At 44.8% G+C, this 27,126-nt stretch overlaps 1 protein-coding gene across 3 annotated transcripts in view; it reads left to right on the top strand.

The window, feature by feature from the left end:
* The window catches only part of NTF3 (neurotrophin 3), a 210,484-nt gene that overhangs the window by 162,183 nt on the left and 21,175 nt on the right, over positions 1-27,126 (top strand). Inside the window, exons 1-2 of one of the 3 annotated variants that reach the window (XM_069228437.1) lie at positions 12,491-12,630; positions 16,155-16,308. The exons of 1 other annotated variant lie outside the window; for it this stretch is intronic. In XM_069228437.1, the coding sequence (XP_069084538.1) occupies positions 16,300-16,308 (9 nt within the window). In that variant the 5' untranslated portion in view covers positions 12,491-12,630; positions 16,155-16,299. Of the gene's footprint in view, positions 1-12,470; positions 12,631-16,154; positions 16,309-27,126 lie in introns of those variants that run through there. One more of the 3 variants, XM_069228435.1, reaches the window with a different exon arrangement.

Below are 27,126 nucleotides of genomic sequence, written 5' to 3' on the forward strand. Positions count from 1 at the left end.
ATGCAGGGTAGCCATATTGAGTATATGGTCTGGGAGTTTGTCACTACGAACTCCACAGCACCATAATGGTACACTGAATACTGGGAAGTTTGGTATCAAACTTCTCAGCACAATAAACTGATGCCAGTGTGGGATTTATTGGAAAATGCACACAGAGGGAATCTTAGAGATGCCCCTCTTTATGTGAGCCAACCTGGTAGTGTAGGACTAACCGGTCTGTGCCAGCCTGCCACTTCCAGACGAGTTTCTGACCAGATGAGATGAGTGCCTTTGTGCACTCTGTGGTCAGAAACAAAGCCTGCCCTGGGCTTCACACCTCCCCTCTGCAGGAACTGTAACACCAGGCGGTGAGCCTCAAAGGCTCAAGCCTCCAGTTACAGTGCCCCAGGGTACTCCAGCTAGTGGAGATGCCTCCCCCAGGACAAACCCCCACTTTTTTATGGCAAGTCCAGAGGGATAATTAGGAAAAACAAGGAGGAGTCACCACCTCAGCCAGGACCACCCCTAAGATGTCCAGAGCTGAAGTGACCCCTGCCTTGCAGAATACTCCATCTTGGTTTGGAGGACATGGACCAATAAGGTTAGGAATGGGCCCCTCCCCAAAGGGAGTGGGCACCTGAAGGGTGTAGCCATCCTCAGGCAGAGTATCCATTGGCTACTGACCTCTGACCCATATAAACACCCCTAAAACTTGTATTTAAGGGCTCCCTGAACCAAGCTAGTCAAATTCCTGATGACCTCAAGAAAAGAAGAAGGGCTGCTTAGCTGAAAACTCTACAGAGAAGTAAAGGAGAGAACAACTGACTCGGCCCCAGCCCTACCGGCCCGTCCCCTGTTTGAAAGACCATGCACAAGAAAAGCGACGCGTTCTACAGGACCATCGACCCCTGAAAAGCCTTCAGGGGACTGCCTACATCACAGAAGACCAAGAAGCTCCCGTGGACAGCAGACCTGTTCAACAAGAAGGAGAGGAAACTATTTCCAAGTGGCTCACACCTCACTCCAGAAGCAAGAGTCCAAAACCACTCTGCACCAGATGCTCACAGCCCATGTTTAGGTTGACCAACTATCCAGAGAGGATCCCCAGGTGATTCCACCTGAGAGTCCACACTGGGGTGACCTCCCAACCCCTCCACGACGACGCCTGCAGAGGGAATCCCGAGGACCCCTCTGACCGCGACTGCCCAGGACAAAGATTTCTGACGACTAGAGAAGCACTGCACCCACAGCCCCCAGACTCGAGAGAAACTGACCACTGGTGCAGCAGGGACCAGCAGGCAGCCCTCCTCCCCATCCAGTTGGTGGCTTGCCCGAGAAGCCCCCGTGCCTTGCCTGCAGTGCCTAAGTGACCCCCGGGGTCCCCTCCATAGAATTCCATTGGGAACCCGTCACCCTGTTTGAACCTATGCACGTGCGCCCCCTTGCCGCTGAGGGTGTGTGATTGGTGCCTTCTTGGGGCCCCCCAGTGCTCCTCTAAACCTCCCAGGTCTGTCCTCCGAACACATGGGTAATTACCTGAAAGCAGACAGGAACCGGAGTACCCCCTGTCTCCATAGGGCCCACGTTATTTTGGCTCCTGTTTGACCTCTGCACCTAACCAGCCCTGAGTTGCTGGTGCTGGGTGTTTGGGGTTACCTTGAACCCCTAACGGTAGGCTACCTATGCCATGGAGACTGAATCTGTAAGTCAGTTACTTACCTCCAAAACTGTATTGCACTTTCTTCCACCATGAACTGTTGAAAACTGCAGTATCCACCTTTAAAATAGCTTTTTACCATTTTAAGAAAAACTGTGTACATTGTTGATTCCATTCCAAGTCCTGATTATACCTATGTAAAGTACATTTCATTAAATGTACTTACCTGCAAATTCAATGTTCTAGAAAAAAATTGAGAAAACATTTTTCTATTTAAAAATCCTATTGGTCTGGAGTTAGGTCACTGATTGTGAGTTTCTCGTACTGTACAACAAATGTTTAACACTACCCTCTGAGAAGCCTAACTGCTCGGCCACACTACCACAAATAAAGCATTAGTATTACATATTATTGCCTCTGTCAAGCCTCTGGTGAGCCCCTGGACTCTGTGCACACTGTACCTCATTTTGATATAGTAGATACAGAGCCAGCTTCCTACATTATATAATTGATTTTTGAGAACAGTGAGTATTTTTCTGTGTTAAGCTCACTGAGTGTAATTTGTGCTGCAGATATAAAATTAACATTCACCCTCTTCGGACTGAGACCCGCATTTATACTTTTTTAGCTCTGCATTTGCGTCAAAAAGTGGCGCAAATGCAGCACTAAAAAGTATAAATATGGGCCTGAGTGTGTAGAAGTGGGAAATGAAATGTTCATGTAAAAGCTTTTAGCTTATTGTTCACAAACTTCACAAAGGTATAGTAGATTGCCATTGACATAATTTAAAATAGAATGATGGTATTTTGGCAATTATCAATGCAAGTGTAAGAAACAGCATTATTAGTTGGGGTGGGTTGTAGCTCACTACAAGTAATAATGTCACTCTTCTTGTTAGGTACAGTAAAAGTTTCAGTAATTTAAACCTAAGCTGGTAGCTATTGCACAAAGCAGACATTCTTAGCTTAAGCCCCAGAACAGTTGTCAGCAAAACAATAAAAAACCCACTACAACTTGTAAGAACATAAAATAATTCAAGAAACAAAAAGACACTGAAACAACAAAAATGTTATAAAGGGAATGAGAATTAAGAATTTCTTAATTTTAAAGCTCAAAATAGTACCAAAAGACATTAAGGGGGTTATTACAACTTTGGAGGAGGTGTTAATCCGTCCCGAAAGTGACGGTAAAGTGACGGATATACCACCAGCCGTATTACGAGTTCCATAGGATATAATGGACTCGTAATACAGCTGGTGGCATATCCGTCACTTTACCGTCACTTTTGGGACAGATTAACACCTCCTCCAAAGTTGTAATAACCCCCTAAGTGCCAACCACTGTCATCTGGTTGCGCTTCACCAGCTCCATGAGGCATGATTGCATCTCTGTGACATCACGTTGAAATGGATTTGGTGCTGCAGGAAACCTTTGAGCGAATCTTTGGTACAGTGTCAACTCACATTCATCAGATTGACAGTTTTGTCCTGGTCCTGCTGAGGTGTATAGCAACAAAAAGTTCTAAGGTGTCAGTAGAAGTACACTTTCACACAGCCAAGGATCCCAGGACCTCAAGGACCTCACGGACATCAATCAACCAATCAATCAGTATTTGTAAAGCACGGCTACTCATCAGTGAGGGTCTCAAGGTGCCTGGGGGGGGGGGAGAAGCCTCAACCGAAGAGTCACGTGTTGAGGTTTTCCCTGAAGATGGTGAGTGATGTGCTTTGTCTGAGGTGCAGGGGGAGGTTGTTCCAGCTCTTTGCTGCGGTGTGGGTGAAGTATCATCCTCTGGTGGTGGTTTTACGAATGTGGGGGATAGTGGCCAGGGCCAGCTGGGTGGAGCGGAGAGATCTGGCAGGGGTGTGGAAGGAAACGCAGTGGTTCAGGTGGGCTGGTCCTGCTTTGTGTATGGCCTTGGACGTGTGGGTGAGTAGACCGGGAGCCAGTGGAGGGTCCTCAGGTGTTGGGAGATATGTTCTCAATGTGGGAGGTCCAGGATGAGTCTGGTGGCGGCATTCTGGATGAGTTGTAGTTTTTTTATGTTTCTACTCAAGGTGCTGGCACAGAGGGCGTTGTCGTAGTCGAGCTTGCTTGTGACTAAGGTGTGGGTGACTGTCCTGCGCCCTTCTTCTGGGATCCATCAGAAGACCTTCTCAAGTTTGCGGAGTGTGAGCCAGCAGAAGAAGATGACTGAGTTTACCTGTCGGGACATGGATAGGGAGGAGTCGAGGATAATGCCTAGATTGTGGGCATGCTCAGTTGGTGCAAGGGGGACCCTGAGGGATGTGGGCCACCAGGAGTTGTCCCAAGCTGAGGTGGTATTTCCGGAGATGATGAGCTCAGTCTTGTCGGGGTTGAGCTTGAGGCAGCTTTCTCTCATCCAGGTGGCGACAGCTTCCATTCCTGAGTGGAAGTTCCTTTTGGCAATGTCCGGGTCTTTTGTGAGGGAAATGATGAGTTGTGTGTCATTAGCATATGACACAATATTCATACCGTGGCTTCTGACGATGACTGCAGGAGGGGCCATGTATACGTTGAACAGTGTGGGACACTGTGAGGCTTCTTGGGGGACTCTGCAGTTGACTCCTTTGGGTCTGGATGTGTAAGGCAGGAGTCTGACCCTCTGAGTCCTCCCAGAGAGGAAGGAGTGGATCCATTCCAGGGCTCTTCCATAGATTCCTATGTCCTGGAGTCTGGTGCATAGAGTGCTGTGGAACAACCATGTCGAAGGCCGCTGAGAGGTCAAGCAGTATGAGCGCTGCAGTGTGGTGGCAGTCTAGGAGCAATTGAATGTCATCAGTGGCTGCCAGGAGGGCTGTCTCCATGCTGTGGTTACTGCAGAAACCGGACTGGGAGCTGTCCAGGGAGTTGTTGGCCTCCATGAAATTCTGTAGCTCTGTGTTGATTGCTTTCTCCAGTACTTTGGTGGGATAGAGTAGCAGCAAGATGGTCCAGAAATTCCTTAGTTCTTATGGGTCGGCCAAAGGTTTCTTCATGACTTGGGAGTCAAGACTCACTTCAGCAGCAGGATGCAGGGCAGGTCTATTGTAACTGGTCAGCTATGATCTGCAAGAAAGGTGCATTCAGTGACTTGTTGTGTTCCTGTAGCTTAACAAAAGATCTGCCATCTGATACATGAAGTTCACTTCTTTGTTCTAAGTACAAGTAGGAGCAAATCCAGCCTCTGAGGTCTTTTCATAGGTTTCACTCGCAGGTGCAGTCCTCTTTCTGCCTTCCACATATCAAGTGGTGTTCTGAAGAGGGTTCTTAGGAGTGCCACATTTATGCCAGTCATTTGCCTGTGAGTGGGGGTGACTTGTGGCCCTTCCTAATGAATTGGAAAGTTCTCAGTGGTAACTTTGTGGTTGTTCCTGTGTACCCTACTGTAATGTACTGTACTGAACCTCTGGCAGAAACTCTCCTCCCCTGTGCAGAGCTCTTGTGCTCAGCCAAGAGCTGTGGCAGGGGGCATAGGCAATCCCTCTTTTGTAGTCAATCAAAATCAGTTCTGGGACAACTTCTCTCCCACTGTGATTGGTGCCGAGCTGACTTGAGGGAACAAAGGTGGGGGCAGGCCCAAGTGTTAGATACATTTGCCTGTGACAGGATAGTCCTCTTTGAAGTAAATTAAGTTCCTGGGTACTACCCAGAAGGTCATCCTAGCAGGGGGGACAGAACACCTTCCCACACCCAAGACCTTTCTCTCAGCTCTGAGAGCAAATGCACATCTCATCACTTGCATCCCTGACATGAACAGTTATCTCATCAATAATTGTGCTGCAACTGTTAGAATAATATTATCAATGGTGTTCTGCAAGATGTCATGAGTGCTGTAATATCTGGGGTAATTAGCCACACATGGTGAGGGTGCTACTTATAGTTAGGTTAGGAAACAAGTTATAGTTACTTGAAAAACACTAACTATGATAGCTGAATTTCCATGGCTTTGTAAGTTTAACATGAGTCTAACTATAACGTCCCTGTAACCTTTGTTTTTTAAGTGAATATTTATGCTTTTTCAAATTCTATTTCCTAACTATAATATCCCTGTAACCTTTGTTTTTTCCAGTGAATTTCTATGGTTTTTGTAACGTAAAATAATTTCAATTACTAGCAGCCTCATTATGAGTGTGGCGGTCTCATGACCGCCACACTTGTAGTGGCAATCTGGACTGCGCCTATGCGGCAGTCTGACCACCAAATAACAACCTTGGCGGTCTGACCGCCAGGGATCTGCCAGATACACCAGGATCTGAAATCCTGGTGGTCTGGAGGCAGCGGAAATCCACCATCAAAAGGCTGGTGGAGAACAGGTGCAGGGGCTCCCCTTTCTAGCACCATAGCAATGTTCACTATCTGTTGTGCAGAAAATGAATATTGCAAGGGTGCTGGTGCACCCTGCTGGCTACAGCATTTCCACCAGCTCGCTTACAAACCGGAGACAATGCTGTAGCCTGTTTCCTGCTAGGATGGTGGGCAGAAACCTAGATTTTTCTCTGCCAGCCTAGTGGGAAACTCTTAATGGGTCCAGCATGGAGGTCACCAGTGTGGCAGAAACCGTCCCCTAGGAAGAACTCCTAATGAGGTCCTATCTGTTAATCCAACCACATCCCATATCCAGCTTAAACCCTAAAACACCCTAAAAACACCTTACCACCAAAAAAAACATACCCACTTTCAAACCTAAAGACACCTTGAATTCCATATCCACTCTAAACCATAAAAAGTCCCTTGCCACCACAAAACCCATACCCACCCTAAACCCTAAAAATTCCATTGACTCCCTAAACACGTACCCACCACAAACTTTAAAATTGCCATTGCCACCTAAAAACTCATACCTACCCTAAACCATAAAAAAACACTTGCTATGCAAAAACCCATACCCACCCTAAACCCTAAAAATGACTTTTCCCATATCTGGGGGTATATATGTTTGTGTATATATATATATATATATATATATATATATATATATATATATATATATATATATATATGTGTATATATATATATATATATATATATATATATATATATATATATATTTAAAACAAACAGTTGATAACAACTGCAATTTTGCACTCCAGGAGGAAAAAAAAAATTCTCTTTTTTCTTTATTGCAGTCCATCACCATCACCATGGATGGTGACTTTTTAAGGTTGAGCCTGCATTGTATGCACTTGCGCATGCGTATCGCTAGCGAGACACTTTAGGTATTAGAAAAGGACTCAGAGCCCAGTCGACGTCACATCAGGGTCTTTCATTGGCAAGTTGGCTTGCCAGTTAGAATCCGCTTTTTTTGATTAGTGGAAGGCACGCATACGTCATGCCTTTTCTGGTGGTTAGCCCTCCTCGAGCGCAGCGACCAAGTACAGAAAACATGTGAGGCTCGCTGGGTTTGTGGACTACTTTTTCTCTGTTTTCGCAGTGCGATCTCGCTGGGCAGAAGTTGAGCGCTTCCTATACTATCGACCTTGTTACTCAGTTAACTGCACTTTTGCCGATAGGTATTTTTAGTGTGAACTGTAACAGCGCTGTTTTTTTTTTAATGCAAGAAAAATCCGGTTGGGAGTTTACAACTGTGAACAGCTGTAACTCCGACAAATGCGAGACCCTAGTGCATTGCAAATGCTTGTTTTGACTGCAATAAAGAAAAGGAGAAAAATAATTTTCCAACTGGAGTGCAGTAATGCAGTTGTTATCAACTGTTTGTTTTGAATTTGTGGGAGGAAGGGTCCATTCCTCAAATCTGCACCAGCATGAAATAGCGCACCAAAAGGAGGACCAATTTGTTTATTTATATATATATATATAGATATATATATATATACATATATATATATATCTATATATATATATATATTATTTTTTTTCACTGAAAAAACAAAGGTTACAGGGATGTTATAATTAGGTCCTGAATTTCATCGCACAAAACCATAGAAATTCAGCAGTTATAAATATGGTTAACTCATGTAACTACAACTCGCGCCCTAAGGTAACTATATCACAGGTCCTCGCCATGCACAGTTGTCTCATCAATAGTTCTATTGCAAATCTTTTAGTGAGAATATGAAAGATGGCATAGAAGATGTCAGCAATGACATGATATGTGGAGTAATTATCTGTGCATGGCGAGGACATGAGATATAGTTACCTTAGGAAGCGAGTTATAGTTAGTTGAAAGAACTCTAACTGCTGAATTTCTATGGTTTGTATGATTACATTCTGTCCCTGTAACCTTAAATTTCTATGGTTCATTTTAATGTATAGCAATTTTCATTGCTATACGTTAATCCAACCTCCATCATGCATGACCGAAAGCATCCAACCTTGCACGCCTTCACCCATATGCACTAGTTGCTCACAAGGGCTGGCCTGCAGCCACTCCTTGTGTCCAACCCCCAGCCACAAACCCCATGCTTTGAACAGTCCTATGGGCGTGCATGGCAGAAGTTGGCCACAGCCTCTATTGGTGTGAGAATAGGTCTGAGAGGCTGTATCTGGGGTGAAAATGGCTATCAGAGTGTCTGTCTGGGTGTGAGAGTGTTCAAGTGGGTGTGTCAGTATGTGCGCAGGTCTGTGAGTGGGTGCATGAGGGTGTCAGTGGGTCTGTGAGTGGGTGTATGACAGTCTGAGTGGGTGTGTGAATGGGTGTGTAACTATCGGAGTGGGTCTGTGAGTGGGTGAATGAGGGTCTGAATGGGGCTGTGAATGAGTGCATGAGGGCTGAGTGGGTCTGTGAGTGGGTGCATGGGTGTGTGAATGGGGGAATTTATTGAAAGAGAGACAGAGAGAGAGAGACAGAAAGAGATAGAGTGATAGACTTTCTTATGCTTTGATGTATGATATCATTAGAATGAGATATTTACGTACAATTTAAAAAAAATTATCCGTCATTTTGAAAATTAAAATAATTTGTGCTTTAAAAAAATGGAAAAAAGAGGGAAGCGAGTCAGCTGGACTTGAACCCTGAGTGCTAAGGGTTAGATTTTTTTTGTTTTTACTTTTTTTTCAGCCCTTTATGGGCTATCTGGGATCTCGAGGGAGCCCTTAAAGGTTTCCCACAGTCCCAACATATTCATTAATTTATTTATTTTTCTTTAAACAAAATGTCCTTTATGGGCTATCTGGCAATGCAGGGGAAACATGGGGCTGCTTTAAGAGCAGCTCCTTGCTTGCTGAAGCATTTAATCTCTGTTCCCTGCACATGTGCAGGGGACAGAGATGAAAGATCCGATCTTTGACAGAGGGACTTGCTTGACAGGTCCAGGCGTGAAACAGCAGACTGTTTGCTGTGGCTTGGCTGCCAACAGCTATGTCCCAGGTGTGGGCACCCCAGGACATAGCAGGAGCCCGGCCTTGGGGGCTGGCGGACCTCAGGGGCATTTTCGGCTCCATGAGGGGGACAGCGTGCCCCCTTCTAACGTGAAGATAGTCCGGGTGGAGGTGGTGGTTCCTGGGGCTAAGAGGGTCTAAAACAGGACTCCCATCCATATTTTTATTGTTTGCCCCGGGAGGTGGTGGTCCCTGGGGCTAAGAGGGTCCGCATGGCCCCCACACACCAAATCAAGAAATTGCCCCGGGAAGGTGTTGGTCCCCCACACAAAATTATTAGTGTCCCCGGGACCTGGACCACCTGGAGGCCTAGCAAACAACAAGCACAGGAGTCCACGCTTGTATTTTTTATTATTTCTTTGCCGCAAATTTGCAAATATCATGATTTTGCAGTAAAAAAAAAAATCATATTTCAAAAATGATTTTTTTCTAGAGGGAGCCCTCCACCAGAGGAAAGGCATCAGGGGTCCCTGCCATGGCCCCTCTTTTTTTTATTTTTAACTTTTTTACTGGGTGTCGGCTCAAGCTGAGTCCCAAGTTGGCTACCAACACCTCCTGATTTGAAGTGTTGGCAGCCAATCAGACCATTTCCCTGCACAAGCACATCTTTGTTTGTGAATATTTTGTGGCCAGAGATATACACATTTAAACTTCCCTAAATTTCTCAAAAACTACTGAACAGATTAACACCAAATATGCAAAAGATCAATCTGCCTACTGAAAGCTAGCTTCCTTTCAAATTTTGTGTAATTCTGTCCAGTGGTTCATGCTGTAATCATTTTTAAAGGCCCTTTGGGAATTAACATGGGAAAAGCAACTTTATTGACTCCCCCTTTTCCTCGACCCCCGCTTCACAGATCACCTCAAAACTTTCCATACTCAAGAAGAATCACTACAACACTTTATTTGAAAAATGTTGTGAAGATCCATCAAACGGTGCCAAAGATATAGGCAAGTCCAAAACACTTTTTCTATGGAAACAAGGGCCTAACTATAACTTTCTAGTGGCGACTACCACTAGGTAATATCACCAAAGGAAAACTGGTTATGAAAAAGAAATGGCATTGCATGAGCTGATAATGAACAAGGAAGTAATGCACTGCTGGACTCCACACTCAACAGCGATCCTATTAATCAGTGACTTGAAAACAGATACAGCTGCAGATTGAGCTATGTATTTGCAAACAGGCGAGGTTCTTTCCAATTCCAAATGTGTTTTATATTGTGGTTTTATAGTTATTATTAGTTGAAATATTCTTATAGAACTTGTCTAATGACAGGAGGTTTGTTCAGCTGGATTTTATTAACAGCCATAATGTGGGTGGTACAAGCTGAGAACCATATGAATTACATTGTTAATAATAGCCAATTACTTTGCTGTTTTCTAAATAGGGCAAGGCATTCACATTGCTTCATTTCAGCAAGTTAAAATCTTCCATATTTTAGGCATTTTCACAGAGATTTAGTGGCCATCCACCCTCAAAGTTATAAAACATCGAACGACACAGCTTAGGAAAGCTTTTGCAAACATTCATACTTCTTTATTCCTAAGAGTGAGAGTGTTGTCAGTGGATTAGTAAACCCTACAAATAGTAGGCTGCAAAACAATGTCTGAAACACTCAATGGTGATGGAAAAGTAGGACTGTGGGAAAGAAGAACTCAAAACGCTTTTATTCGTCCCTGTAAGTAGACCCTTGGTACTTCTCACAATGGGATAGGGTTGACTGTTAGCTGAAGGATACTAGTAGTTGGATTCTTTTGGACTAGAGGAAGGCAGAAAAGTCAAAACAGCAAAATGGTCCAAAACGAAGGCCATGCTTTTTACCTGTGGTTATTAAAGACCTAGGTGGTCATTTTGATCTTGGCAGTAAAAACCGCCTACCGCTGCAGTGACAGCTGCAAAAATACCGCCACCGCGGCTACTATGTGTCCGCCATATTATGAGCACTGCCGGACTTCTGCCACAAGAAGGGCAGAAATCCGGTAGTGATCATACTTGCTGACAGTGGTAAGCTGGCGCTGCTACCACCAGTACCGCACACCAGCTGTATTATGACAATTCATACAGCCTGGCGGTGTTCTGCTGGTGGGGTGCTGCTGGCGGTAGCAGCGCCCCTTCTTTGCCAGAAGACCTCCTCGACAAAGGTAAGTCAGGCTTCTGACAGGGGAGGTAGGAGGGTAGGGGTTGTTATGTGTGTGTGTGTCTGAGTGTGTGCATGCTTGTGTGAATGCGTCTGTGCGTGTTGTGTTGTTTGTGTGGATGTATGTGTGTGAGTGAATGCATGTAAGAATGGTGAAGTGAGTGCGTGTCTGAATGTCAGTGTGTGTAAGAATGTGTGCGAGCATGTCTGGATATATGCGTGTATGAATGCGTGTATGCCAGTGTGCGCGTATGAATGCGGAATCCCAGTGTGTGTATGAATGTGTGTATGCCAGTGTGAGTGATTGGGTGTATGCGTGGTGCGTGTCTGTGGGTGTGTGCGTGTATGGGAGTGTGGGGGTGAGTGAGAGGATCGGAGGGGTGGGGGGTACGTTTGGATCAGGGGTGGGCAGTACGTGTTTGGATTGGGGCCGGGTCTGGTGGCTTAGTGGACTAATGCGTCCACTATAGGGGCCTGTGTTTGACCTCATGGTCACAGGTTCAAATCCCGGCAAGTTCACTCAGCCTTTCATCCAAAATTCTGAGGTCGATAAAATGAGTACCATTGAGTTGGGTAACAATAAACATCTGTTATTCAGCGCCAAGATGCCTGCGGGTGAACGTGCGCTTTACAAATACACATGTTATGTTATTTGAGTTACAGCAGCCGGGCTGGAGATTGACATCTCCAGCCCGGCGGCTGATACCACCAAGGTGGTATGAGTGGAGAAGTGGCTGGTTGGCTGTAGCCAACCCATCATTCTCATAATGTGGCGGTATGTATTGCCAGTCTGTTGGTAGTACTACCGCCACATTAAAACTCAACGCCGGGTTCATAATGACCCTCTTAATTGCTGTTTCACCTGTTTAGGCCTGTGTAAGCAAATTTGTTGAATAAATAGAGTTTCAAATAGTTATGCAAGTTTTTTTTAAAAGGGTTTAGCTCAGCAGCAGCCTACAAAGGGGGAGGGCTATCCATTCCTGAGTTTCAGTATAACTACATGTAAGGTACATGTACATACAGGGGGCCATATTTACCCAAAAGTAACACATGTGCAGCATGCCACCATGCTGCGCTGCATGAAAGGGAAAGGGAAGGAATGCTCTGTATTTAATATTGTATGTATAATTATATTTTGTAAGTTTGTGCCGCTTTTAACTTTTCATAAATCAGGCCCTAGGTTTTATGCTGTTTTGAAACAGCGTAAAAACTCCCTATGCATTTTCGTTCGCTGGTCCACACTTTATTAAATACAAAGATCAAGAAAGAAAAAATAATGGAATATTTTCTGTGTTGTATTCTGCTTTCACATTGCTGCAATATTTACAGATCATTTTTCCATCCTTTTTAGGATAAAAATCCCTTTAAAAGAGAATTCCAAATGTTGGTAATACTCAGCTACAGTTGGTTCTTGCTTTATCCGCCAAAGGCACCAGACATACCATCGGTACAGCCTGATGGCCACAAGTTCCGCACTTGAAAATCCAAACTCCATCTTTCATCTGCCAAAGGTATTTAATACGTTCGTCAAGGCAGTCTCTTTTCTGTGTTGTTTCTCTCCAATCCCTCTTTAATATCCTTAGTAGTAATATGCTGTCCATCAGGCGACAATTCTAGATGCAAAGAAGCTCCTTTTAAAAATATTCAAAATTGAATAAGGCATTTAACAACCAACACCTCTAACACCTCACTCAACTATACATATATAGAAAAATAGACAACATTCTTTACGTGTGCTACAGCATGTACATTCATGTACCGGAGCTGTGGAATTTAAAAAGGTGGTGGTTAAAGACTTCACAAAGGAGGGAAATTCCACGGCCATAGACACCACATGGCCGGTATTTGCAGATCGTGTTGTAGTTAATGTGACTGTGCTTGATCTCAGAGTCATCCTATCCGGTCATACCAACATGGATATATATTTACGTGTTCCAAGTGTTAACTGTGAGATTTCTCTTCCAGGGTCGGACTGGGACAACAAATAGGCCCGGAACCTATATTAAATGCGACCCTCATTTGTGAATCGTATAGTTGAAAAAGTGGCCCAGATTTCCAAATCATGGCAGTATTAATTTGTGACAGCACATTGCATAGGTGTTTTCCTAGGTATGGAAGACTACATTTGCTGCAGGCATTGTTTGTGTGGTAGGATCAGCAGTAAAAAAAGCGGCCCAGCAGACCATAAAACAAGCCCATAAACAGCAAGAAAATCAGTCCATGCACTGACTTGCCAGACCAGCCCTTTGGGCACTGCTAGATTGCCCAATAGGTCAGTCCTACCCTGTTCTTTTCTAAGCCCCAATTCAGTTTGTCAATAAGCAATATCGTTATGCGCTCAATAGCCTAATACATCTACTGCGGGTATCAGTGGTTGATCTTATGGTCAAAACTTCAAACCGTGGTGGGCCCACTCACTATTTCTTCCTTCTGAGGTCAATAAAATTAGTATGAATGAGTTGGGTAACAATAAACAGTTGTTAGCCGTCAATAGCACCAAGACCAGAGATCATTTAGCCATTTGTCTCATTAGGCATTTTCCTGGGGACCTGGAGCAGCAGATAGCTGCTGGGACCTCTTTTACCTTTTACAGCTCCTAAAGTTTAATTGTAGTAGGCAGGGTCAGGGCTTTAGGAGGTAGACATCAGAGAGAGATCTGAGAAGGGGGCTGACTGACAATGGATGGACAGACAGAGAGATAGCGAGAGAGGAGGAAGGGAGCAGAGCTGATTTGAACACTTATGCCCGGGCAGTTTTTGGTCTCTAGACCAAGTGACTACTCAAGGATGATGGCACACTTTATGGTATGCCTATTATGCTATTTAGAGGCCAGCACAAACATTTAGAAAGCCTCCAATTATCATTAACTATTTTTGCACAGCATGCCCTATTTTAGTAAATAATGTTCATGGAGTCGCATACAATAAGAAACAAAGCATAAGAGAACAAACATTTAATAATCCTATTTTCACAACGATATTGTTAATGATATTTGGCACTTATACAGCGCACAGCCAGCTGTCATGGCAGCGAAGTTAGCAGCTGAGGGTGACTTTCCAAGCAGTTCCAAAGCTGTGTAATTTCAGTTGAAATTAAAGCTTCATATTTTTCATTTAATTTAACTTTGAATTGTTACCTAAGCCCACCAAGTCTACATTAGTGCAAGTTGTTAACCGTTGGTTTGTATTAGAAACATGCATTTTTACTAATTCCACTGTTTTGGTATTAGCTGCTTGTGATGATCCCTAGGTTGTGCCACGCAGTTACATCTATTTAAGGCTCCAATCTTTAATATGGCTGATGCTGTGTACAGAATTTTGGGAATGTAACACTCAAATTGAAAGGTGCAAGCCTCTTCAGTAAGGTACATAACCTAGCATTTTTCAAAGAAAAATATACACGATCAAGGTCAATAATGCTAAGTGAGTAGAAATTCTTATTTGTCTGTACATTTAGGCAACTTTGGACACCAAGGACCATTTCATGTTAATCAGCCAATTGAAGGTGGCAGCACCCACCCATCTTGCTCTGTCGCTGAGGCACTTCTGGCACCTGACTGGCAGCAAGAGGGTCCAAGATGGAGGCATGCATTTGGTGGCCCCATTGAACTACCTTGGCTAGTGCTGAGCTGGTCATTACAGGGATATAATTTTGTGCGCATCCTGGCAAGACTTTTACCTCTGTGTTGGAGCAGAGAGGTCAGATGGACATGAGATGGGCTGCAACGTGCCTTGGGAGAGCTGGTTGATGTTGTTTGCCAGCACTGACTCGGGAGTGCAGATTTAAATATCTTCCCAGACCGAGTATTTGGCTGAATCATCCCTGTGGTGGTGAGCATGCTGTCAAGGCAAGTTCTTCCTCACCATATGGAAGAAGCTGTAACCGGGCACAGGAATCAGGCTACATCAGGGTCATTTTGAGTAAAGTCATGATGATGACATTGGCCATACAGTATGCCAAAGCTCTTCAACCAGCGGCGATATGAACAGCAGCTTTGGCATCGACCTTGCAAACCAGACCGGTTGTGTCCACAAGAATGAAACCCCTTTAAGTGTGGTGAGTCTGGTGAATTATGGGGGTAAATGTAAGTGTAGTGTGGCACAAACCTTCTGAATTTTAAAAACATATCTGTTACATATGCACCCATGGTGGGGTAGAGCCTATGCAATCGAACTGTCTCATTGCACTGGCCTGTATTTTCAAAATTAATACCTTTGACCGCTATATGTGCTAGGAGAGGGGGAGGCAGGAATGCTTATACAATGTCATACACCTAGAATGAGATGACAAAAAGGCCCAGAAGATATCCTATTCATTACCTACTGAATTGAGCTCAGTTCTATAGCAGGTACATCAAAATTCAAAGTTTGATAACCGAATGTGAAAAGCGCAACCCCAAGGCGAGCATTAGGCACTCCTCCAGGCAGAGCTATATCCTATGGCTGTCGTGGAAGCAGCTCATGTAGTTTTAAGTGTAGTTTGTGACATCCTAGGTGAGGTTTAGCATAGCCCTCTATCCACAGGCACCACCAGCTTCATGTGCAGCTTCTGGAGATGATCTGTAGGACTTCAGCACTCATGAAAGAAATGGATGTACTTCACAAACAACAGCTCCTGCGCTTGATACGGGGCCTAGGAGGAGGGGAACTTTTACTCAATAAATGGAAGAAGGAAACATACACGCCAGGTCACCAGACATCAGTACTGTTCTTCATATTTAAACTTAGGGCAATGAAATCTTGTAAGAAGAAGCACAAATACAGAACAGCAACTTTGTCAGATCAATACCACCGTTCAATAACTGTCAGCATGAATTTCACAGGTCGAACAACGGGTCTCTGACCTGGAAGATATTAGACCTCAGCAAGAGTCACTCTCCTGCACATTGCAGGCAGCACTGGTAGACTTGCAGAACACAATCAGGGACAACACTTATAAAAGTTTGGAAAATTGGTCATCCAGGATCTTTTCTGATATGTCAGTAGCATCTGCTCGGCATCATACAGAATTTAAAAACATGATTAATGTCTTTCAGAACCTGGGAGTCCCCGCAAGTATTGTCCAGCAGTGGAAATTGAAGTTCTTCACAAAGGTCGATCACACACTATTGAGTCTGTAGAGAAAGCTGCAGACTGGGATAGGGGGTTGAGAGAGAGGGAACTGTGTCTTTTTACCATAGAATGTGCATGGTAAGTCTTAATATGTTCTTTGCCTACTTTCTCTTTTTCTCTTCACTGTACTCTCGAACTCAATCATTGATCAAGTTACAAGGTTTTCAGTGTTCTGTCAGATGCTCTAAGTTGCCTCCAGGTGCTATGCCAATGCACCATTTTATAGGTAGGGTAACTAGGTGTGGGGGGATAGGGGAGGGAAGTATACTTAACTAACGGGCTTCAAAGCTAGATTTATCTCTTGTAATGCCAATTGCCTGTCCAATAATAGGATGTTTGGGTGTTTGATTAGATGGATGACAATTTTTTTGCAGAAGTTCTATTTCTCCAGGAGAACCATCTTAAAACTAACTTCCCGAAACATTTTGTTCCAAAGTGGATGAAAGTTAGTCTAAACAGCATTTTTTTCAATGTAGTGAATTATTATGCTCCGGTTTCAGATGATCCAGATTCGCTAAAGTAGATTTATACTGTCACCATGGGGGCAGTGGGTCCCATAATTTTGGGAGGTGACTTCAATTTTATTCAGGACCTGATTTGGGATACATCTAATAAGATAAAAAACAGTTGAAGCCTAAAACTGAAATAGTAGTTGGCGCAACGAAGCACGACTTTCATCTAAGTATGCAGTTCTGCAGGCCAGCATATTGCAATATTTTCAGTCTATACGGCTGCATCGGGTGGTTGATTTGCAGGTAGAAAGACTGGCCTCTACCATTTCGCCCAAGAGATTCAGCAAGCTCTCACCATGATGCCCAGTGGAAAGGCTTGTGGTAGCAATGTCTTTTAGGTTGAGTTTTTTAAAGTTTTCACAAAGGAACTGTTAGAAATGGGGTATTTGATTGGCAGTCAGGTTACCCCTTGTCCAAGCAAGGACCCTCACTCTAGTCAGGGCAAAAGAGAATCGCCCTCAGCTAACCCCTGCTTACCCCCTTGGTAGCTTGGCATGAGCAGCAGGCTTTACTTCAGAGTGCTAGTTGTAAAGTATTTGTACCAACACACACAGTAACTCAATGAAAACACTACAAAATGACACAACACAGGTTTAGAAAAACAGAGAATATTCATCTAAACAAAACAAGACCAAAACAACAAAAATCCACATTACACAAGTCAAGTTATCAATTAAAAAGCAAAGAGAGTCTTCCAGTAGTTTTAAACACACACTACACTGTTAGCGTGAAAATGTACTTTGGGTAAGTCAAACATAACCCTGCATGGGCGAGTGTGAATCAAAAAGGGCTTGCAATGTGTCGATTTCACTCACGAGCGAGACCTTGCATCGTTTCTCCTTTCGTCGGGTCGGGGCACATCATTTCTTCTCTCCGCAGGAGAGCGATGCATCGATCCGGTCAGCACTCTTTGGTCTGAGCAGGCATTGCGTTGTTTTTACATGCCCAGCAGTGTTTGTGTCGTAAATCCAGCCGCACGATGATTAAAAAACCACACAGCGTGGGTTGCGATCTCCCAGCCTCTGTCAGCAATGATGCGCATCGTTTCTCCAGCTCCGTGCGTCGATTCTTCGGTCGCGTTGTAGGTGAGCGTCGATTTTCAGCCGCGAAGCTGGCAGCGTGTCGATTTTCCAGCTGCAGTTCAGAGTCACCTCGATCTTTTCCCCGCACGGCGTTCTGTGCGTGGATTTCTTCCTCTTAGGTTGCCAGCTTCTCCTCTCAGGGTCCCAGGAATTGAATGGGCACTACAGGGCAGAGTAGGAGTGTCTCCAGAGACTCTAGGTGCTGGCAGAGAGAAGTCTTTGCTGTCCCTGAAACTTCAAACAACAGGAGGCAAGCTCTAAATCAAGCACTTGGAGTTCTTCACAAGATGGAAAGCACACAAAGTCCAGTATTTGCCCTCTTACTCTGGCAGAAGCAGCAACTGCATGATAGCTCCTCAAAGCACAGTCACAGGCAGGGCAGCTCTTCTTCCTCAGCTCTTCTCCAGGCAGAGGTTCCTGTTGGTTTCCAGAAGTGTTCTAAAGTCTGTGGTTTTGGGTGCCCTTCTTATACCCATTTTCTCCTTTGAAGTAGGCCTACTTCAAAGTAAAGTCTCTTTTGAATGTGAAATCCTGCCTTGCTAGGCCAGGCCCCAGACACTCACCAGGGGGTTGAAGAATGCATTGTGTGAGGACAGGCACAGCCCTTTCAGGTGTAAGTGACCACTCCTCCCATCCCTCCTAGCACAAATGGCTCATCAGGAAATACAACTACACCCGAGCTCCCTTTGTGACACTGTCTGGTGTGAGGTGCAACCAGCCCAACTGTCAAACTGACCCAGAGAGGGAATCCACAAACAGGTAGAGTCACAGAAATGGTATAATCAAGAAAATGCTCGCTTTCTAAAAGTAGCATTTTCAAACACACAATCTTAAAGTCAACTTTACTAAAAGATGTATTTTTCTAATTGTGAGCTCAGAGACCCCAAACTCCATATGTCCATCCGCTCCCAAGGGGAATCTATACTTTAATCAGATTTAAAGGTAGCCCCCATGTTAACCTATGAGAGGGACAGGCCTTGCAACAGTGAAAAACGAATTTAGCAATATTTCACTGTCAGGACATATAAAACACATTTCTATATCTCCTACTTTAACCATACACTTCACCCTGCCCTTGGGACTACCTAGCGCCTACCTTAGGGATGTCTTACATGTAAGAAAAGGGTAGGTTTAGGCCTGGCAAGTGGGGACACTTGCCAAGTCGAATTTACAGTTAAAAACTGCACACACAGACACTGCAGTGGCAGGTCTGAGACATGATTACAGAGCTACTTATGTGGGTGGCACAACCAGTGCTGCAGGCCCACTAGTAGCATTTGATTTACAGGCCCTGGCACCTCTAGTGCACTTTGCTAGGTACTTACTAGTAAACCAAATATGTCAATCATGGATAAACCAATTACAGACACATTTTGTGAAGGAGCACTTGCACTTTAGCACTGGTTAGCAGTGGTAACGTGCTCAGAGTAACAAAAACAGCGAAAACAGAGTCCAGCACACATCAACAACCTGGGAAACAGAGACAAAAAGTTAAGGGAGACCACGCCAAGGATGAAAAGTCTAACAGAAACTCATACCATTTCTCTTTTTGATTGAGCTGTTTGTTTTTGTCTAGGAAGGGGGGGGTCCTTCATCTTTAAAAGAATAAGCTTTCTGACTATGGGTAAAAACCCTAGGAATGTCAACTCTTATCAGCCAGTCAGCTCATTGAACATGGAGTACAACCTTTTAATGAAAGTATGGGCCATTCTCAGCACACTGGCGGCTCAGGTGGTAATGCATAATAATCAGTCAGTGGTTTGTGGCGGGCTGGGTGATGTCTGCAAATGCAGGTTTTTTAATGCATGCACTGGATTATTTTGCGACCAACCAAACCACTGTAGTGGTAATAATGTTGATGCAGATATAGCATTCAACCTGGTAAATTGGGATACTCTGTTTTATGGCTTGGTAAGGTTGGGATTTTCCACCCACTTTATTGCAATGCTGCAGATTCTTTTTATGAAGGGGTGCAAGCTAATGTGGTTGCCAATTCGTATCTTGCAGGGGCTGTTGAGATAAATAGGGGGACGTATCAGAGGTGCCCTTTACCTCCAATCCCAGTCACCCTCTTTATAGAGCCCCAGGTGCGGATTTGGGACAACAGAGGAATTGAGGCCCCCAGGAATTAAAGATGTTCGCCGATGATCTATTTCTTTATCTTAGTCCAGAGAACCACATCATCCTACAGGTGCTGGATGAGTCTGAGTGGTTCAGAATGATAGGCAGGCACAAAATGAATCAATAAACATAATGAAAAATAAAATAAATTCCGAAATGTTAATTCAAAATGCCGTAACAAAATCAGCTATCTTAAACCAGAAATTTACCTCAAGCATTCTCTCCCATAGCCCGATCCACTATCTGGGGATTTTTGTTTTCAATAGCAATGCCCAGCTTTATCAACTGAATTATGTGGTCATGATGAGAAAAATAATGGCGCTACTCAACAGATGGACGCTCCTCCGCCTTACTTTAGTGGGTAGGTTAGATCTCATCGATATGGCCATTCTACCTTTGTTATTAATTCTTTTTTCAAACATCCCTTAAAAGTTCACAATGGATGAGTGAAGGTGAAAAGTGCAACCCCTGGGCGAGCATATTATGTAAAATAAAAAGGCCAATGTGGTCAAACTCTCAGTTCTCCAATTAGACATCGATGAGGGTAGGTTGACATTACCTCAGGTCCATGAATACTACAAAGCATCTTTCATAGATGTTTTAGCAAGCTCAATTGATGGAAAGGGGTATCTTGATCTCTTTTTGTAGACAAAATGATCCAGGAGCAGGATCCCAACTCTGGTTTTTAATAGGATGGCTAAACTCCCCCAAAAACATGATACAAGATTGTAAAGGACATTAGTACTCATTTTCAAGCACTTTATAACCCCATTCCACTAGGGTACGAGTATCTCACCTTGCACGAGTGCAAATACCTTGTTATGATAATTTCACATTGTCAGTTGAGATTTTTAAATGCTTATGGTTTTAACGAGCCCTGACACTTCGTGTTGCGAGGGAAGTGTATGTGTGGTGATTGTTGTAAGTTGTTCTTTATGGGGTTTCTTCAGATTACTTCTTTTTTTAAAGAATCCTTGTCTGTAATCCATCTTCAACCCCAACTCCATCTCACATGCACTTTTTAGGTTGCAACTCAGGCGGATTGGGATCTGGCATGGATATTACAGGATCAGGTGGGTACTTATCAGGTTAAGCTTTTTTTATACAAATTTAGTTTGTCTACACAATGCACGTTTTCGGAGGGAGAGTGGCAGTCAATCTCACTATTGGGTGATAAGGCTTTAAGGGCAGCAAATTTTAAGAGGATTCCCTTCCTTTGCCACTGGATGGCACACTATACACCGGCGGCTCTCCACAGAATGCGTTTTGTGGTGGAGGATTGTTGTTTCCATAGTCAGAAGCAGGGTATGAGGGACTGGCTGCATATTTTTTTAACTTGCCAAATGGTTGGAAATTGTCTTTTTTGTGCTTAGTTCGCTTAGTTCTGGCCTTCGGATTAAGAGGCCTTGGTTGCCCTTTTTGGGTTTATTAGTAAGAATCATTGATCAGGGATTGACAAGTGGGGTCAGCTGTCTATAGCAATTGCTTCTACAGTTGCTCGTTCACTAATATTACAGAGTTGGAGAACATCTAGGATTCCAAAATATCTAGAGTGGTTTAATAGAATGAACAGGATACAAAAGTTTGAACAGGCCTACACAAGACGGGTAAGTGGTTTAAAGAGAATTAATGCTACATGACAGTTTATGGATGTAATAGAGATGGCATCCCCAACAGCAGCAGTAGCACAATTGTAATACCACTCGCCTCCTCGTAGTTATGGCAGGATACAGGCTTTTTGTGGAGTGGGAGAGTGACATGCCTGCCATATTTCAGATGCGAAAAAAAAACGGATGATCTACAGAATGTGGAACAAATCAATCATTCACCTCAGTCACAGATCTAAGTTGAATCAATCTGTTTTTTTACTTGCCATGCCATTCCAGTTTGGACCCAACCGTATGCAAATCAGCCTTAACCCTGTTCCCCATGGAAACAGTCCAGCCCAAATTACCGGGTCAGGTCATCCCTGGACCAGAAACAAGCATCCTGGGACCTGTTTAGAGGTATCACCCTTCTGCAGCCAGGCTAGCTTGAATCTGGTGGCATAACAAGCATAGGACCCATGTCTGACCATACCCTTCCCACTTAGGGTGACAAATGCTACAAATACAGATTATGGATGGAATGTGGAACAAATCAAACATTCACCCCCTGCCAGTGGGTTTAACCCATCAGTTTCTTTGTTTGCCATGCCATTCCAGTTTGGAACCAGCTGTATGCAAGTCAGTCTTGGTCCTGTTCCACATGGGAATACTCCAGTCTATACTGCCAGGCGAGGTCCTCCCTGAGCCAGAAACAAGCATCCTGGGATCAGTTTTGGGGTATCACCCCTCCTCAGCCAGGCTAGCTTGAATCTGGTGGCATAGCAAGCATGGTATATGTATGTATATATATATATATATATATATATATATATATATATATATATATATATATATTTATATACATATGTGTGAATACATAAAAAGTTAATTATTAATTGCAGTGGATGGTAGTCCACCACAAGTATTATAGTCGCCAACCGGTTAGATCCAAGCAAATATTTACAACCAGAGCTCAGCTCCTGGTAGCTGTGGTACAGAGTTTAACAGACTTAATATAGAGAAACTATAGGAAGCATTTAGAAGTTTAGAAGTACCAACACAGTAAAAAAGTAAAAAAAGACAACAACATCAAAATGAAAAAAAATAAAAAGAGGAAATAGAGATATGGACTTCTAAAGATTGTAGAGAAATATCACCATGGAAAAATAAAGCACCACGTAGAAAATTCTGTTTATATGTATCCAGGAGCTAGGCAAATTCCATGCTGAACATGATAGGATGCAGGTCAGATACACCAAGTGCATTCATCCCAATCAAAACCTTTGCCTTCTTCCTCAATCTCTAAAATGGAATTGGAAGTCAAAATCCTCCAGGGGGGCAAGACATCAGGCTGAATCTGGAATAATTCCTTTAAAGTCAGATCATTGTTTTTGACAGTTAAAGTCAATTTTCATGACCAGAGAAGTCCTCTCATTGGCCAGATACTTTTGGTAACTTTACCAAGTCTGGATTTCTACCTTAGGACTTAATCTATGTTTTTTAGCTAAGAATCCTCTGGATGGGTTATACTATTTGTTGGAAAATGGGTTATTGGTAGGGCAGGTAGGTACCTACACCTAGCAACAAGCCACCAACCTCCACATAGGTACAGTTGGGTCTCAGTAAATTAATCCCAGCTCAACCCTTGGTAGCTTGGCATCGAGCGTCAAGGCTTAACTTAGGAGACAAAGTGTAAAGCATTCAAATATCACAAAACAGTAATTAAATAAAACACAGGAAACAGTTTAAAAATCCAAAACCAATTTATAAACATAGTTTATATTTTTATCTTTAAAATGACACAAAAACGATTAAAATCGGTTCAGGGGAACCGGAGATATGAATTTTTAAAGAATTATTACTTTTCTAGCGCTTAGAAACAAAAAGCGCCAATCGGGTCATCTGGTTGCACCTCGACCGGGGCAAAGTCAAACTTTCAGGCCGACCGCGATGGAGCCGTGCTCGGCTACAGGTCGCGGGAGGCCTCGGTTAAAAAGTTACCTTCTGACTTAGTCTTTATTTTGAAGTTTTTCTTCACCGGGACGAACCTGCCAGTTGAATCCGACCTCCTGGAGCCCTTGTCCGGATACGCGATGTGGGTTTCCTCGGTGGAGACTTTTACCTTCGGACTTAGTCGTTTTTTCGAGATGAAAATCCTTCGACCGGGGTAAACCTGGATCTTGATCCGACGTCCATGGAGCCCTTCTCGGATACGATGGCTGGGAGGTCCCGGTCAACTTTTTACGTTCGGACTTAGTCTCTTTTTTGGATGTTTTTCTTTACCGGGACGAACCACGAAGTCAGGCCGGGTCGCGGTTGAGGCAAGCCGGCTAGAATTTCCGCGGCGGGTCGGTCCCTCTCTGGAGCTTTTTTCCAAAAATTCTCAAATCTTTTCCAAACTTCTGGGGCTTCACCCAGATGTTCTTTTAAGGTTCTTTTGGGGTCCACAGCTCACCCCAAGGGTCCAGAAGTTCTGTGATGGTCCTTGGGGGGTGCGGACTTCAACTCCCAGAATGCACCTGGCGCAAACTCCTTTTTGGCCACTGGACAGTGGTCAGCTGGTCGCTTTCTTCAGGAGTTGGTGCAGGGGACTCTGGTTAGCAATTTTTCACCTGTAGCAAACAGGGAGTCCCTCCTTGAACCAGTTGAAGCCAGGCAAAGTCCTTCTTGTGGTGAAGCCCAAGTGTGCAGCTGGTGCAGTCCTTCTGAGTGCAGGGTCCAGGTGCAGGCCAGGGGTCCAGCAGGGCAGTCCTTCTTCTTCTTTAGTTCCTTTCTTGTTGAATTCTGGAGGGGATCTGAGGCGTGGGTGCAGGTCTGCCAGTTTTATCCTTGCTCCTGGGTGAAAAGCAGGGGGGCCCTGGTCCTCCAATCAGGGACAGGGTCGTCCCCCTGTGATGACCACTTCCTGGGAAGTGTGGCAAAAATCCATCCCAGAAGGCAACAGTCTCTAAAAATCCAAAATGGATGAATCTGATTTTTGGAGGAGAGATCTGGCTGAGCCCACCCACTGGTGTGGCTAAAAATCATAAACACACCCCTCTCCTGCCCTCTCCTAATCTAATCAAGGGGGCCCCTAGCTGTCTGGGGTTGCAGGATGTGGGGGTGTTGCTGGGTGCTCCAGATGTCCTTCTCTGCCTTTGAAGACCAGTTTGGCAGCCCTCCCCCTTCCTGCCTCACCATCTGCTGAGGGGAGATTCTCTCCCCCAAGCACATTCCTTTGTGTGAAGTCAGGCCACTTCACACCTCATTAAAGTAGCCTGGCAGAAGCTGCTGCAGGCTGGCCAATCAGAGCACAGCAGCAAAAACAATGCAGAGCTGAAATTGGCAACTTTTTAGGTAAAGTCTAAACTTTTTACCTGCACTAGTTATATTAAATCCAACAACTGGAAGTTGTGGGATTTATTATAACAATCAATTTGATACCAAATTCTTGGTATGTAACATTTAAGGAGACTTTAAAATTTAAAATAAAGTCTGCCCATTCTAGCCTATGAAGGCCATTTACTTCAATGAGGGAAAAACGAATTTGGCTGTTTTTACCTCACCAGGGCTTATAAATCTATTTTTATAAAGTCCCTGCTTATAGTTACATGGCACCCAGCCCTAGGGGCACATAGGGCACACCTTAGGGGTGACTTATATGTACAAATAAGGTAGTTTAAGACTTTGGAAGTACCTTTAATTCCAAAGTCGAATTTGCATATAACTTTAATTTAAAAGCAGCCAGCAAGGCAGGCTTGCTTTTAAAATGACACTGGGCACCTCAGCAATGCACCTAGGTGTGCACCACCTATGCTGTGGTCCCTAAACCTACATGCCCTACCATATACTAGGGACTTATAGGTAGGTTAACTTAGCCAATTATAATTAGCCTAATTTGCATATACATTTTACACAGAGCACCGGCCCTGGGACTGGTTAGCAGTACCCAGGGCACCATCAGAGTCAGGAAAACACCAGCATAAAGTGGAAAATGGGGGCAAAAAGTTAGGGGGCCTCTGCAATCAGCCCCAGTTTCTCACACAACCCCCCCCCAGCCCACACGCCCAGGAGACTCAGCCCAACCCTGGGAGAGTCTTCCTGGCTTGTTAGGCGAGGAAGACAGTGAAGAAAACTGGCTGTCCCTTTGCAGGGCCTACTCTGCCTTATATCCTCCTGTCAGGGTCACTCCCTCTGGGTAGTGAAGCCATCCCAACAGTAAAAGGACCCAACCCAAACTGAAACTTCCCTCTAGGGGGGTCTTCCTCCTCTCTCTCTGCCAACTTGGGTAGTGAGGTGCCCACCTCCCCTACTCCTAACTTTGCTAGGGCAAGACCTAGCTTACCCAAAGAGGTCACCCAACACTTGAGCAACCCCACCATGACCAACAGGGTCAGGGGGCCTACTTTGCTATTGGCCTTGGGGTCTGCCTCCCAGGCCAAGTACAGTGCTGCCAGGAAGGCTAGCACCCAGCAGAGGCTACTGACAGCTGTCAGTACCCAGTACCACACCCTAAGCTCTCCACTGACAGGTGGCTGAGCTGCTTTAGGGGCATCTTTGGGGTCCTGGCACCCCTCTTGCTGTCTAGAGTGTGGGGCTACCACCTCCTGTGGCAGACACCCTCCTTCCACTCTCCCTTCTGTCAGTGCAGGGGCAACACCTTGCATCTGGACAGCTGCCTGACTACTCAGGACTTCCTTGGGGTCAGGTGAGGCCTCACCAGTGCCAACTCTGGGCTCCCCCCCTACTGGGGCAGAGGGCCCTTGGCTCCCTGTAACTCTCTTTAAGAGTGGCCTACCCTTCCTTTTCTTCTTTCCTTTTCTTGGGGACCCCTGTCTCCTAACTGTAGGGACTGACTCCCCAGGACGTTGGGTTGGGGGGGCGCCCTGGGCGACCACCCCATCTGTGACCAGACTCACCTCTGGGAGGTCATTGCCCAGGATACAATCTAGGGGAAGGTCAGCACTGACTACCACCTTAATCCAGTCAAGGATACCCTCCCTCTCTAGGGGCACTATGGCTACAGGTTTGGAGGTGACCTCCCCTGTGGCTATCCTGACTTTCTTTGTCTTTCCTGGGACATACATGTCTGGGGTCACTAACCGGTCACTCACTACAGTGTGACTGGCACAGGTGTCTCTCAGGCCAGTGGTAGGGATCCCATTCACTTGAATGTGGTGGAAGTGCCTACTCCCACCCTCAGGGATCACCAGCTTACCATCTGGTCCTGTCTCCCAGCACAATGCTAGGAGGACTTCATCATCTGAGGAATCCTCCTCTATGGCTACACTGGACAGCCCAGTGCTAACCACCTTCTTTGGACAGGCTGCATCTCCTCTGAAGTGACCTGTCTGCTGACAGTCAAAGCAAGCCCTACTGTCCAAGAGCTTTTTTAACCCTGGGTCTCCCTGTCTCTGCTTGTCAGAGTGGGAGTGGGATTTACTCTCCTCCTTCTTAGGGTTCTGGGGTATAGAGGGAGTCTCTGTGGTGGGCTTACCACCTCCCTCCTTAGGTTTTTGGGGACCTGTCCCCCCCTTCTTGGAGTCTCCCCCCTGGGACTTGACAACCACCCTGGTTCTCACCCACTCATCAGCTGCCTCCCCTAGCTCTCTAGGG

The sequence above is a fragment of the Pleurodeles waltl genome, chromosome 4_1, assembly GCF_031143425.1.
Source record: "Pleurodeles waltl isolate 20211129_DDA chromosome 4_1, aPleWal1.hap1.20221129, whole genome shotgun sequence".
Taxonomy (NCBI): Eukaryota; Metazoa; Chordata; class Amphibia; order Caudata; family Salamandridae; genus Pleurodeles; species Pleurodeles waltl.